Source organism: Triturus cristatus, chromosome 7 (genome assembly GCF_964204655.1).
Source record: "Triturus cristatus chromosome 7, aTriCri1.1, whole genome shotgun sequence".
Lineage (NCBI taxonomy): Eukaryota > Metazoa > Chordata > Amphibia > Caudata > Salamandridae > Triturus > Triturus cristatus.
In genome coordinates this window covers 1,177,814,194-1,177,828,707 of record NC_140590.1, presented here as the reverse complement: position 1 = coordinate 1,177,828,707, position 14,514 = coordinate 1,177,814,194, and the positions used below count along the sequence as shown (strand labels likewise).

At 44.7% G+C, this 14,514-nt stretch overlaps 1 protein-coding gene and 1 long non-coding RNA gene across 2 annotated transcripts in view; one reads left to right on the top strand and one right to left on the bottom strand.

Moving 5' to 3' along the window:
- Nucleotides 1-9,267, top strand: part of KREMEN2 (kringle containing transmembrane protein 2) — a 125,908-nt gene extending 116,641 nt beyond the window's left edge. The window contains exon 9 of the mRNA XM_085618494.1: nucleotides 6,276-9,267. Coding sequence (XP_085474620.1) covers nucleotides 6,276-6,522 — 247 coding nt within the window. The 3' untranslated portion in view covers nucleotides 6,523-9,267. The remainder of the gene's footprint in view (nucleotides 1-6,275) is intronic.
- LOC146811382 (uncharacterized) overlaps nucleotides 1-14,514 on the bottom strand; it is a 133,457-nt gene that overhangs the window by 14,332 nt on the left and 104,611 nt on the right. The gene's annotated exons all lie outside the window — the stretch shown is intronic.

Here is a 14,514-nt window from a genome sequence, read left to right as displayed (position 1 = left end):
CTGTGAGGTATCCAGAAATAGAGCACGTGAGAATAGGTTTTCGCCAATTTACTCACTTTCAGATGATAGAGATTGCTTGCATGAAATAGCGGAATTAAAAATCTGTATTACAAAAAATAGTAGACAAGTGAAATTTAAAGCATGTCCCCCCTCTTTCTTTTAAGTGGAATTCTAAAGAAGAGAGCCCAAAATGGAATTGGCTACCCGGGGTGCTATCGCGTAGGCCTAACAGTAAACATCTACAACTGCCATCCTTTTAGCAATGAACTAAAAATAATATCTTGAAATGCTGCAGGAATAAAGAATAGTAGAGAAAAGTTACAATATTTAAGTGCATTAGACGCAAATGTGATCTGTCTTCAGGAAACCTGGTGTACAGAGAAACTTCTATGTAAAGATTATTTTATTTTAGACTGTAAAGCAACCCCGTCCAGGAGGGGACACGCAAAGGGAGGGGTTGCATGTTTACTGTCTAATAAGATAAAATGGAATTATAATTATAGCTACTATAAAGATCCTAGTAATCTTTTTCTGGGTTTAACGTTGAATAATCTTGATAATAATATAAAAAGTCCTCCACTATTGTTGATAAATGCCTATATTCCTCCAGATGCTTCTCATGATGCTCTCTTACAGGCGTTTTTCTTCTACATTAAAAAAGTTAATAATGTAGAATTCCCCCCTCATATAGTTCTAGTAGGGGATCTGAACTGTAAAATCTTCAATTCTACTTTGGAAAGAATCCGAAACCAAGAAAAAGAAGAATCTATGCAGATCCCTCAAGCGTTCTTTCCACAAAACATTAGAACTAATAAAAGAGGGAAAATGCTCATGGATGAACTGATGAAGGCTGATGGCATTATAGTAAATGGGAGATTTTCTTTAGATACACCGGCAACCTTTACTTGTAAAACACATAATGGAGAATCTATCTTAGACTATGTGGTAGTTGGAAGTTCTTCTTTCTATTTATTAAAAGACCTAAAGGTCTTTAATTCTTCCTGCAGTGACCATAAAGTATTAACTCTTACTATTGGTTTCTTTGCATGATCAATGGGCTTTAAATGGTGAGTCTGTTAGTTTCTCTAGGAAAACAGGGAGATGTTATTGGGATAATAAAGCCATATTGGGCCTGGACAATGTTTTAGAGTTCACTGTAGTGAACTTGCCTACTTGGAATGGAACAGAAATTGTTAGTTTTGATACATTTATGAATCAAGTGGTAGAAGCTGCAAAGAAGGTGAATCTAAAAAAAGCCCTAAAGTAGTCCCTAGACCTCTCTTGCCGTTAAATAACGAAATAAATAAACTAGTTAGGAAACAATACTTGAATTACTCCTCTGAACGTTATCACAGAATATTACTATTAAAAAGAAGGAGGACTCGGGTAAAGGTTAAGCTAAGAAAAGAGAGGCAGGATAACATTTGGATTAAATTGAGAGAAGCAGCTTCTAAAGGCCAGGTAAAAACCTTTTGGTCTCTCATCACGGAGGGATGTGGAGCTAGATCACGATCACTTCCTGTGACTATAGTGGAGCACAAATGGGTTAGCTTTATTCAGGATCTGTATGCTGATAATGCAATGGTAAATAAGTATGTTATATTAATGGAAGATATTTTACCATGTGAGTCACCATCTGAAAAGGAAATAGAAATGGTGATTAGGGAGATGCGCTCCTCCGGAGCAATGGGCCCGATGAATTACCAATCACAGTGTTAAAACAAAATAGTGTACTGTGGAGTAAGATTCTCTATCCAGAGTTCAAGCACTGCTATGCACATAAATTGGTTCCCCCCTCCTGGAAGGGGAGTATAATAGTCCCTTTATTTAAGAAAGGAGATCGGGAAGCTCCACAGAACTATTGTGAAATTGCACTTCTTGATGCCGTGGGTAAAGTTTTTGCTAAATGCCTTTTGTCCCAGATTAATGATTGGGTAGTTTCGGAAACATTGTTACCGTTGGAGCAAACCGGGTTTAGGACAAGGCATGGAACAATTGTTAACCTAACTGCATTACAGGTAATAACTGAAAAATATGTCAAGGTTAGAGGAGGAAAAGTGTATACAGCCTTTATAGATTTCTCCACAGCATTTGATAAAGTAGATCGTTTCTTGCTGTGGAGAAAATTGTCAGACCTGGGTATGCCGGCTACCCTTTTGGAGTTAGTTCGGGCTCTCCGTACGGATACTTGGTGCAGAGTCCTAATGGGTGGAGAAAGAGGTGTCTCCCAAACCATCCCCACTGCAAAATTGCCTAAAACAAGGATGTTTATTAGCTCCCTTACTTTTCTCCCTATATATTTCTGATCTTCCTCACAATCTGGTTCAAAGTGAGGGTATTGCCCCGTTATTGGGGGGAAAACCGATTGCATGTTTACTTTATGCAGACGACATAATAATACTGGATTTAACACCTAGGGGATTAAATAGTCATCTGCAGGCATTACATGAATTTGCAGAAGCCCACTATTTAAAGATTAATATATCTAAAAGTAAAATTATGTGCATGCACGGAAGAAAAAAGATGCAGTATGGGAATTTTGTATGGTCTGTGGGTGGCCAAAAATTGGAATTTGTAAAATCTTATGTTTTCCTGGGAAAAGTGTGTGTGGCAATCTAAGTGATGAAGCCCATATAGAAAGTAACATCTGTAAAGCTACCACACAGGGAAAAAGTTTGGGCTCCCTTTATAGATCTACTGGAAAAAGACACTTCTCATTCTTATTAGAGGGTTTCCGTGCAAAAATACCTGCTTCTCTGTTATATGGTATTGAACTGCTTGACATAAAGAAATGGGGCTTTTTAAATACAACAGAAGGACAAATCTAGCCTCAGTCAACTCTGCTTGCCCAGTGGCTGCCCTAAGGTTAGAATTTGATATAAGAAGCATTTGGGTACAGGGTCTTGCGGGGATAGTGCGATGGGTTGAAAGCCTGGTAAAGGGTTACTCCAGTGGTAATGCAAAGAGAATTTGTAGCAGCAATAGCACGACCAGGTGCATATCTCCAATTCCTGAATTTTTAAGGTCACCAGAAGTGTCAGTAACAGTATTTACTGTTGAAGATCTTCAGTGCCAGTTTTTGATTCTCCTGTTTGGGCTAATATTGACTACAGAGTGTTTACAAAGGCATTGGCACCTTTGATAGGCATTCTTCACCAAGTAGGGGTTTTACTACATCTACATTTGGATGACTGGCTAGTGCATGCCAGATCAGGGGAGCAGCATATCAAAGTCAGAGATGCACTCCTGAAAATATTGCAAGACAACAGCTTTTTAATTTCTTTGCACTGCAGCTATCTCAGGCTCTGAAACTTATAAGAGCAAGATTCCAGACAGGCAAGGCAAGGGGATTGTCTATCTTCCAGTAATGAATTGGAAAAAGAAGGAGAATCAACTATGGAGTTACCTGACATAGAATGTTCCAAAGGGTAGGGAATGATTAAAAATATGGGGGGACATGGCATCATCTGCATATCTACTCACATGTACCTGATTTCATCTGAACATTTGGTCAATCAATGTTTGAAATTGTGGTCTCCAGAACAGAAGAGATACAAGGATAGATCTTGAGTGGTGGCTTATTCCTTCGAATGTGATGTCAAGAGTGTTGTTAACTAGTTCAGAATGGACTGTGGTTACGACAGATGCCAGTAGCACATGATGGGGAGCATGAATAGAGGAGAGAACTTCGTAGTCGAAGTGGTCTCCTAAAGAGAGATATTGATCCAATTGGAGCGAGCCAGTGAGCCCTATTGGGGGTTTCTCCTCTTTAGAGAGGAAGGTAGTTTTATTATGAGCAAACAATAAAAGTGAAAAGACTAATTCAAACAGACCAAGAGGAACTCATTCAAAGTCCCTATATCTAACTGTAGTAGCAATATTTCAGTGTACGGAGACGCATCTGAATCATCTTGCAGAGGTGCCTATTCAGGAGATTCGGAATCCGGATGCAAACCAGTTGTACAGGGCTCTTCCTTTGTCTCAAGATTATCAGCTAAATCCCTTTCTGTTATCAAAGATATGTCAGAGATGGCGGAATCCAGTGGTAGACGTGTTGGCAAACCACCAAAATGCTCTGCTTCCTCTTTTTTTTCTTCAAGAGTAAGAGAGGAAGGAGCCTTGAACATGAGTGCCCTTGCTTGTTGTTGACTACAGGGAATCTTGCATGACTTTCCCCCATTCCCATTGATCTCAAAGTTTCTGAAGAGAGTGAGATTGGAGAAAATGTCAGTGATTCTGATTGCACCTTTATCACCCCAACTTAGAGTGAGTTTTTCCGATAGTACCTTCTCCTCTGGCATTTCCTCTGTTATCTCAGGAGGCCGTTTGTCAACTCTGCTTAATGGCATGGAGATAGAGCTGAAGGGGTTACAGAGACTAAGTTTGTCTGAGAAGTTAGTTTTCAGTGCACACTTTCAGAAGACAACCCACATTGAATTTGTATTCCTATCATTGGAGTTCCTTCAGAAAGTGGCGTGATAGTAAATGTTTAGATCGTATGTTTTGTGATAATATCGCTTGTTTGAAATTTCTTCAGGATGGTTTGTCTTCAGGGTTAATGGTAGCAACCATACAGATCCACAGGGCTTCAGCATTAGTTTACAGACAAAATGGGTACATGTTAAAGGATGTTAACGTTTGGCATTGTGCTTGTTCAAGGGTTTCTCTTACGTTCGACCTTCAATTAAGAACCTGATTCCTAGTTGTGAATTGCTGTTAGGCTTCTAATGTCTGATAACTTCTCTTTTTAAGCCTTTAAAGTAGATTGGTTTGAAGCTGTTAATTCTAAAGCTGTTCATTTTGCTGGGATTCACTACTGCCAAGAGAATAGAGTTAGATAGTGAATGTTGCAGCCTCCGTGCATTGGAATATTTGACATTTGATATTATTGTGCCTGAGGTTTGTGCTTCTCCTGCTTTTCTGGAAGAGGAGGGTCTTCAAACCTTAAGTGTCAAGAGAGCAGATTCTTTCTATTTAGATAGATTTGCTTAATTTAGAGAACTGAGGATTTGTTTGTTAATTTGATTCAGAAAATAGAAGCCGTAAACCATCAGGACAGACTCTTAGTCAATAGTTAAAACCTTTCTAAAGAGCTGCAGGATTAAATATGCTGTGTAGCAAGAAGTCGTCTTTGGTTTTAAAGTTCTATCTGCTATGAAGTAAAAAAAAAAGCATGGCATATTTTAAAAACATGGTTATCGGGAGCATTTATTTTGTCTTAAGTTTTACTCAAGCCACTCGTACTAAATGATAGTGTTGCTCAAAAGCAATGAGATGCACAAGGAAGGTGATGTACAGGTAACGTAGATATTACTTACTACTAATTCCATTTCTCCGAGTTCATACTTCCTTGTATTTATCATTACACCCATCTCTCCCTTTCTTGGTTCCAGACTGATTGAAGTGGAAGAGTGATTAAGTATGAGGATTTCTTTTCATTACCTTGGTATTATCAGAAAGTTCAAGGCAGTGGTAGGTTATTATATCTGCCTGGTGAGGTTATATTTGCCTATTATTTTTACAGATATTTGAGCTTGTAAACCTGTCTGGGTGAGGGATAAACACCTCAAGAGTAATGATCGAAATAAAGAAGTATGGTTCTGAGGGGTAGTGTCATGTCTCTGCTTGTTTTGTTTGATTATGTAATACTAGTGTCACCGAGACTGGTTGCATTTATGTATATGCATTCATGCGAGGGCCGGTCAGGCCTTGATGTACTAAAAACATCAATAACATTTGTTATTTAAAAAAAAGGAAGTATGAACGCAGAGTAATGGAACTACCGTTAAGTAATTTCATTGTTACCATTTACTTCCCCACACAGCCTTCTGTTCGTCCTAGAAATATTCACAATGCTCTCTTACTTGCAAACATTTAGTCCAAAAACAGAGTAGAAACATTAGAGAACAGAGCACTCAGGGTGGTTTTGGAGAATGGTCGGCCCGAGAGAAATAAAAAAGTTATACTTCATACTACAGTTTTTTCAGCCCCTAAAGACTATGAATAACAAGTTCCTATACCTAATTTTATATGCCTCAATTTACTGACCTGTCAATGACAAATGCCTGAGTTGCTTTGCTTGAACTGAAAATCGTAACCAGCAGTTAAACCAGATATCAGTGTTGAGCCTTAAACTCACAAACCTTGCCCCCTTAATAGTTTGTTGCCTCTTGCTGTCACATGGGTGGGTGATGTAGCTATTGTTTCAGGTGCTGACTCTGACTGTATGCATTGCTTGATGTGCTGATAACTATTCCCATGCTTTCCATCTACAGGACCTGCCTTTATTTCCAGAAGAAAAACCAAGAAGGGGCCTTCACTGTGAAAGGTCCAAAGACCCGGTGCAACTGCCCGGGAAGTGAACCATGGTCTGTGGCGTACAAGCACACCAAGGTAGTCATCTGCAGCAAGGCTGGCCGAGTACGGGATGACCACTCAGACTGCTCATGCCTCTATGACAGCTACAAGAACCTCTCGGACACCAACCAGACCTCTCTCAAATCCCTCATCTCCACCATCTGACCTATAGGTGTGCAGGAGAAACAACAAAGAGGCCCACGAGGGCTGAGGCCAATGGACATTCGTTCCAGTCGTCCGTCTGCTGCCCCTGATGGGTCAAGAGCTCGAGGAAATATCTGCCACCGAGTCCTGGACGGACTGTGGTCCACATCAGGATGCATGTTTTGACTGCATGCATTCCAGTGGTGAAAATGCTGGCACCCTAGGGGTGAGGAGCTGAGCCAAACACCCAAAACAAGAAAGTGCTTCTCCCATAATTAGTCTTTTGATAGCTGGAGGTTAGTGGGGCTCCATATTATTGTTGACAAAGCAAAACAGATTGCAACCTCTCTCCCGCTATCAACGATAAACATTAAAGACTCTGATCTCCCCTGCTTCATGAGGAGAAGAGTTTTAGGGAGCTCCATCCAATGGACTGAACATGAATGAAATCGTACAGACTGATTCTATTTGTATAAATGACTTTTCTTGAATCACAATCGGTGAACGTATGTGGACTGGGATCCCATAAACTTTATGCCACTATTCACATTTTGCCTCTGTAGTATTCAGAAGCACAGAACACTGATGGCCAACCTGGATGCCATATTGAAGCGTGTCATTCCTGGTTTTATGTTCAGTGCACAAGCATACATTGGAGCAATAATGCAATGAGTCGTTAAATAAATGCCACATTACATTCTCACTGGGGAAGGCTAACTTCAGTAACATCCAGTGACACTGTTGTTGACACCACTAATGCCCAAATGAAGCTGGTGGTACTGCTGGGATTAGTATATAAATTGCAGGATCCCGATATTTTAAGTTGAGGAGGAAGACAAGCTAGTGTCCACAAGACATACTTAAGAGTACCCTTCTGAATGTCTCTAACCATGGGCTGTTCCGTCAAGACCAAAAAGTAGAGCACATCGCTATCCTATTATGACCAGCAGTCTGCACCAGGACATCAGTCACTTTCTTCTGTGAAGAGAGGAGGTTCAGAAGGGTGGCTAGACCAACATACAAGGGCCCCATAGACAACATGCTATAGACAGCACCAAACATCGAAAGCTGTAAATCGCCAAGAAGAGGCAATGAGTGGAGAAATGGAAATAAGACATAAAGAGTTGTACAAAGAACACATAGTCCATTTCCGTAGACTTCTTTGGAAAGGATTCCTTGGTCATGAAAGACTTGTGCTCTTCCAGAGACTTCTTGTAAGATGTTGCAGGGCGTGCGATATCGACCAAACACTGCATATAAAAATAATGCCTAGTCCATGGACACTGTAATGTGCATTGCGAATAATGTTTTTTCCCGTGAAGAGTTGATTTGTGTGTCGATGAATCCCTGATGATTATGCAAGTTTTCCAATTAATGAATTTGTCCCATTCATATTTCTATCGACTGATAGGCAAAAACTCCAGAATCTAGATCCTTTCCCTGCCCCTTCCACGGCCCCCCAACTCCGCACTGGCCATAGGTAAATATATAAGGAGGTGGGTCCTTTATTCTCAGAGAATCCAGTTAAACTTTTAGGAGATTCACCAATTATTTCTGGAAATGTATTTTGCCAATTGGGAGTCCGTTCTTTTTCCTGGGCATTTATGCTAGTGGGAGGTGAATTCCATTAATTCAAGACGTTCCAATCACTCGACTTCTTGCGGGGTTCGCCCCCGGCAGGGGAGGCATGGGGGGGGATTTAAAAATAAAATAAACGTACCATCCCGGGTTCCAGGTCCAGGAACATTATATTTTTGTTCCTTTAGGGTATCAACTATTTCTTAAAATGCAAATGTCCATATTCTGTATAGCACTTAATGCCAAAGTTACCCTGTTCAAAGCGCTTCTAATTTTTTCAGATGAGGGTAACGAGGCACAAGGAGATGATGTGATATGCCAGAAATCACATGTTTTGGTCAAGTGGGAAAGTTGGGATTTAATCTTTAGTCATGGTCGACAGGTTAACCACTAGACAATATCAGTGTGTTACGGTTTGAGGGAGACTGGGCCTAAGGCATTTTCCGGAGACTCTAGTCCCACTTGTGAGACACCTACTGATATTCCGATGCATTTGACAAGTGACCCCCTAAAGACTTAGGGCCTGATCTAGAGTCTTGCGGGCAGATTCTCGGTCACGTTTGTGGCAGAGTACGCATCCGCCAAATTCTAAATCAGACCCAAAATCGTACAGAAGGAATAACGCACTGGACTATGGTTTTACTTAAGAAATATCCTTGTAACTCAAATCCCAAATTATGGCAACCATGAAATTCTGGCCCTGTTGTCAAATACACACTCTTAGACTCCAGTGCTTCAAACAGAACCAATTCTATTAGCAAGGCGTCGCCTTGGGCACTAATCAGACCTACAAGGACTCTTCGTTGCACTCATGTCCGACCTGCAAGACGTCTACAAGGATCTCAATGGCTGCCAGTCAACTGTAAGGAAGGGGTTTAAGGACCACTTCCCATGACCAGAATCCCTCTAATGGTTAAGTAGGGTGGGACAAAATCAATCATATGCAAGACCTTATCTGACAGTCAATTGATTCTACCTGCACAGACACGAAGGACCTATCCTTCCTACATCAGATCGATAGAAGCGTACGTCCATTACTTGTTTCTCACACGCGCTGCTCTTTTTAAGGATTATTGTATATAATTATTATTGAACCGTTGTAAAAAATGTAAATGAGTTATTTTTTTTCCACAATGCCTAAGGAGTTGCCATCAAATTGTATTTATTTTGGTACAAAATAAAATGTTGAAAAGGACTGTGTGTCGACTGATGCCTTTCAGTAGTATGCAGAGGTCTCACAGATTTAGTTTGGGCAATTGGCTTAACCTCCCAGGCATGTTCCCGAAACGATAAGGGATATGGGCAGAATTGCAGACAGAAGTGTTTTACCTTGTGCCGTCTCAGTTTAGGGGTCCCATCAAACCCGTCTGGTGCCATCCAATCTTCCTACCTACATTTCATGACTGAGGATTGCAAAGTGAGGGCTCTATTTACAACAAAATGACGCAACGTGGCACAGCAAGCCATTTTGGTACACCGCGCAGCGTCATTTTAAATGCACAGGGATGCGTCATATTTACACTAATATGACACATCCCTGTGCTGGTGCACAATTGGCTGCCATGCGCCAACGCAGGCTCCCTTGCCTGCGTTGCGGGGAGGATTGGTATTGTGCAGGAAGGGACACCTTCCTGCACAAAAACAATCACAAGAGGCTTTTTCCTCTTTCTATGTGTGCTTCAGAACGCAGCATGCATAAAAAGAGGAAAAAACAAGGAGAAATAAAAGTCATTCTCCTCGTTGAGCCTCTTTATACCTCCCCTGGAGAGGCGTAGGATTCTGATGCATTCCCAGGTTTACAAAATGTTGTAAATCTGGGAATGCGGCAGAATCCATGGGTGTTGTGTGGGAACACCAACAGCAACAACCATGGCACGCCCCTTTAACGCAATGCGATGCGTGAAAAGAGACCATATTTACAAGGTCATGAAAAGCCACGCAGGGTGGCTTTGCGTGGCCTTGTAAATATGGGTCAGTACACTGCGCCACCGGTGCGTTGAAAAAAGTGACACACCAGCGACGCAAGGGGCTTGTAAATAAGTCACGGAGGACTGTGCCCTTTAATTGACGATAGCCAAGCCCTGCAAGATTACCATATGGCTACATGTCGCAAAACACTCAATGCTGCAGGCCTGAGCTTTCCTTTTGTACAAACTGTAATCGGGTACTTACGTAAAGGTGGTTGCATTGATGTAAACACTACAAGCATCAGGATGCACTAAGTTGTTAAATAAAAGCCCTGGGCTGGAGACGGAGTATCGCATCCTTGTCGACATAGTGCCAATAGTGACCTTTATTAGGTTATGCAAGAATATGACCTATGTGATTTATGGCAACTATGCAGTAGTGCCCAATAGACACACACATTTATTATTTATACTAGCATATAGTTTGACTAGCGAGTTCACAACACTGTGTATGGAGGTAAGCGAGTTATAGCACGTTTCGACCGGGCACAAATTATAACTTGAAGTTATAACTAACTTTAGAATCGTTATCGTTTAAGTTGATTTTGTAGAGAAGTAATAAATTAACCTTTCCTAACTATAACTAAGCTTTCACCTTTGTTTTTTTCATTGAATATATATATATAATTTTAAATATTCAAATGACTTTTCTAATATCCATATAAATTCTTTCACTTTAATAAGTAACAAAAATGCATAAAACGTTCAACGTAACAGTGATAAGATGATTCTGTATCTCATACATTTAGCTCCAGAGCTTCTAATCCATCTATAATCATTTTTGTATAGCACTGAGGTCCAAGAAAAGGCACTGATGAACAAGTTACTTACCTACCTAAGAAACATTAGTTAGTTAGATTCCTCACCTTAGAATATCCCCAGGCGTCAGGCTGGATCCGGAAAGATTTTTGTAGCAATACCCCTTGCGCATCGCTAGGCGTCGTCTGCGGCTCCGCGTCCGTCGTTGGCGTCGTGCGCCGGAATGACATCGTCGGAGTACTTAGACGCCGCCTTCGCGCGCTGATGTCAGTTCTTGTACATAGCTTTCCGCGCCAGGGACGCTGAGCCATGCAAGAGACCGACACTGGTGCCAAAAATTCTAGGGCCCTGAAAGGGAGAACCTTAACCCTAGATGTCGGTTCGCAGAACGGGGAGGCTGGGTGGGTCGGTGAGGAATCTAACTAACTAATGTTTCTTACAGATACATCGTTACCGAAGGTAAGTAACTTGTTCATCTGAAAGAAACACGTTAGTTAGATTCCTCACCTTAGAATAGATACCCAAGCAATACCAACCCCGGTGGTGGGTCTGCGAACCAAGATCACACCAGAAAGTCCTGGAGAACAGAACGGCCAAAGTGGCCATCCCTCCGGACTTGGCTGTCCAGGCAGTAATGTCTCGCAAACGTGTGCAACGAAGCCCACGTCGCCGCCTGACAGATGTCTGGCAAGGGGACTCCCCGTCCCAGTGCAGTCATGGCCGCTGTGGCCCGAGTAGAATGGGCCCGTAGCCCAACAGGAGGAACCTTTTTCGCCAAAGAATAGCAGGTCTTAATACACAACACGACTCACCGAGAGATGGTCCGCTTGTGTACAGCTTTACCCTTCTTAGCCCCTACGTATCCAACACAAAGTTGGTCGTCCACCCGGAACTGTCGTGTGCAGTCCAAATAAAAGGATAGCACACGTTTTGGGTCCAGACGGTGGAGCCTCTCTTCATCTTTTGAAGGATGCTGAGGCGGAAAGAAGGTGGGCAGCGTGACATATTGCCCGATGTGAAAGGGAGTCACGACTTTAGGCAGGAAAGAAGGACGTGTCCGGAGGACAACTTTGTCCGGATGAACTGAAAGGAAGGGAGGCTTGGATGACAAAGCCTGGAGCTCACTCACCCACCTAGCGGAGGTGATGGCAACCAAGAAAGCAGTTTTCAAAGTCAAAAGACGGATGGGACAGTTATGAAGGGGCTTAAAGGGAGCGCACATCAGAAAAGTGAGAACAAGGTTCAAGTCCCACTGAGGCATTACGAAAGGAACAGGAGGGTACATATGAGTAATGCCCTTGAGAAAGCGTGAAACAACAGGGGACTTGAAAAGAGAAGTCTGATCAGGAAGCCGAAGGAAGGCGGAGATAGCAGCAAGATAACCTTTCAAGGTGCCCAGAGCAGAGACCTGCTGGGCCAAAGAAAGAAGAAAGAGGAGAACCTCAGAAAGAGGGGCAGAAAGGGGATCCACAGCCTTTGCTGTGCTACATTGCCACAAATTTGTTCCACCGGCAGGCGTATACCGTCTTTGTGGAGGGACGCCTGGCTGCCAGAATGACATCAAAGACTTCAGGAGGCAAGTCAAATGGCATCAACTGCCGCCGCTCAATCTCCACGCATGTAGGTGGAGGCTGGACAGGTTCGGGTGGAGGACCGTCCCTTGCTGCTGCGACAGAAGATCCTCCCGAAGAGGCAGTCGGATCGGGGGATCGATGGACATACTGAGTAGCTCGGGATACCAGTACCTTCGTGCCCAATCCGGAGCCACCAAGATGACTTGGGCCCGGTCGCGTCTGATCTTCTTCAGCACTCTGGACAGAAGTGGTATAGGCGGAAAGGCGTACAACAGACCGCAACTCCACTCGCGACGAAAAGCGTCTCCGAGCGAGTGCCGCCTTGGAAATTCCAACGCACAGAACTGCTGACATTGCGCGTTCCCTTCGGTGACGAATAGATCTAACCAAGGCTCTCCCCACTGCAGAAAGAGACCTTGCGCCACGTCCGTGTTCAGACGCCATTCTCGATCCATCATGCACCGGCGGCTGAGTTCGTCCGCTCTGGCGTTCAGAGAGCCCGCCAGATGTTGAACCACTAGGGTGATGCCATGGTGTTCCAGCCATGTCCAGAGGCGCAGGGCCTCCTGACAAAGGGTCCACGACCCCACCCCGCCCTGTTTGTTGCAATACCACATGGCGGTGGTGTTGTCCGTGAACACCTGCATGACACTTCCTCGGACAGAGGGAAGGAAGGCTTTCAGTGCAAGTCGGATCGCCCTCAGCCCCAAAAGATTGATATGGAGCCGAGACTCCGCCGGAGACCAGAGTCCTCTGATCTCCGCCTCTCCCATATGGCCCCCCCATCCCAGGAGGGACGCATCCGTCACTACCACGTACTCCGGTTGGGGAAGGGAGAGGGATCTGATGCTGAACCAATCGCGATTCGTGAGCCACCACTGCAGCTGTTTCGTAGTGCCCTCCGAGATCAAGATGTGGTCGGACAGGTTGCCTTGATGCTGGGCCCACTGAAACTTCAGGTCCCACTGCAGAGCCCGCATCCGCCATCTGGCGTGAGGTACTAACAGGATGCAGGAGGCCATCAGCCCCAGAAGCCACAGCACCAACCTGACCGAAATCCAGGACAGAGGCCGGAAGATGGGAATCAGGGCTCGGATGTCCAGGACCCGCTGTTCCGGCGGATAGACCCGGAACTGCGCCGAATCGAGAACCGCTCTGATGAAAAGGAGCCTTTGGGAGGGACTCAGGTGTGACTTAGGCACATTGATGGAGAACCCCAGCGAATGCAGGAGGTCTGCCGTAGTCTGGAGGTGGGAGACGACTTGCTGGGGCGAGCCCGCCTTCAACAGCCAGTCGTCGAGATAGGGGAAGACTGGGACCCCTGATCTGCGCAGATGAGCTGCGACCACCGCCAACACTTTCGTGAACACCCGAGGGGCACTGGTGAGGCCGAAGGGGAGCACGGTGAACTGAAAGTGCCCCTGACCCACCGTGAACCGCAGGTAACGCCGGTGGGCCGGCAGGACGGGGATGTGGAAATAAACGTCCTGCAAGTCCAACGCTACCATTCAGTCTCCAGGGTCTAGGGCAGCAAGTACCTGAGCCAAAGTGAGCATCTTGAACCGTTCCTTCCGGAGGAAGGCGTCCACGCTTCTGAGATCCAAGATCGGGCGTAGGCCTCCTTTGCCCTTCTTGGGAACCAGAAAGTAGTGGGAATAGCAACCACGACCTACTTCTGGACCAGGAACGCGCTCGACGGCCTCTTTGGCCAAGAGGGCCGAAACCTCCTCCCGGAGAAGATGCAAATGATCCCCCGACATACGGTGGTTCTGCGGTGGCATGGCTGGAGGGGTCGTCTCGAAGGGGAGGGAGTAGCCCCTTCGGACGATTTGCAGCACCCACCTGTCCGAAGTGATGGAGCCCCAGTGGACCAGATGATGGCGAACTCTGCCCCCCACTGGCGTTGAATGGGCCTGAAAGCTCGGACTAGGAGGGCTTTGAGGCAGATGCTGCCGGGGTGGATGTGGACTGACCGGCACGTTGTCCTCCAGAACCGCCTCGGCGGAAACCACGTCCGCGACCGCGTACAGGTTGGTTCTGCGGCCGGTGGCTGGGCGGACGTGAGGAGGCGCCCCTTCCTTGGCCACGAAAGGGGCGAAAGGCGGAAGTTTGCGGCCGCGGGCCGAAAGACCCAA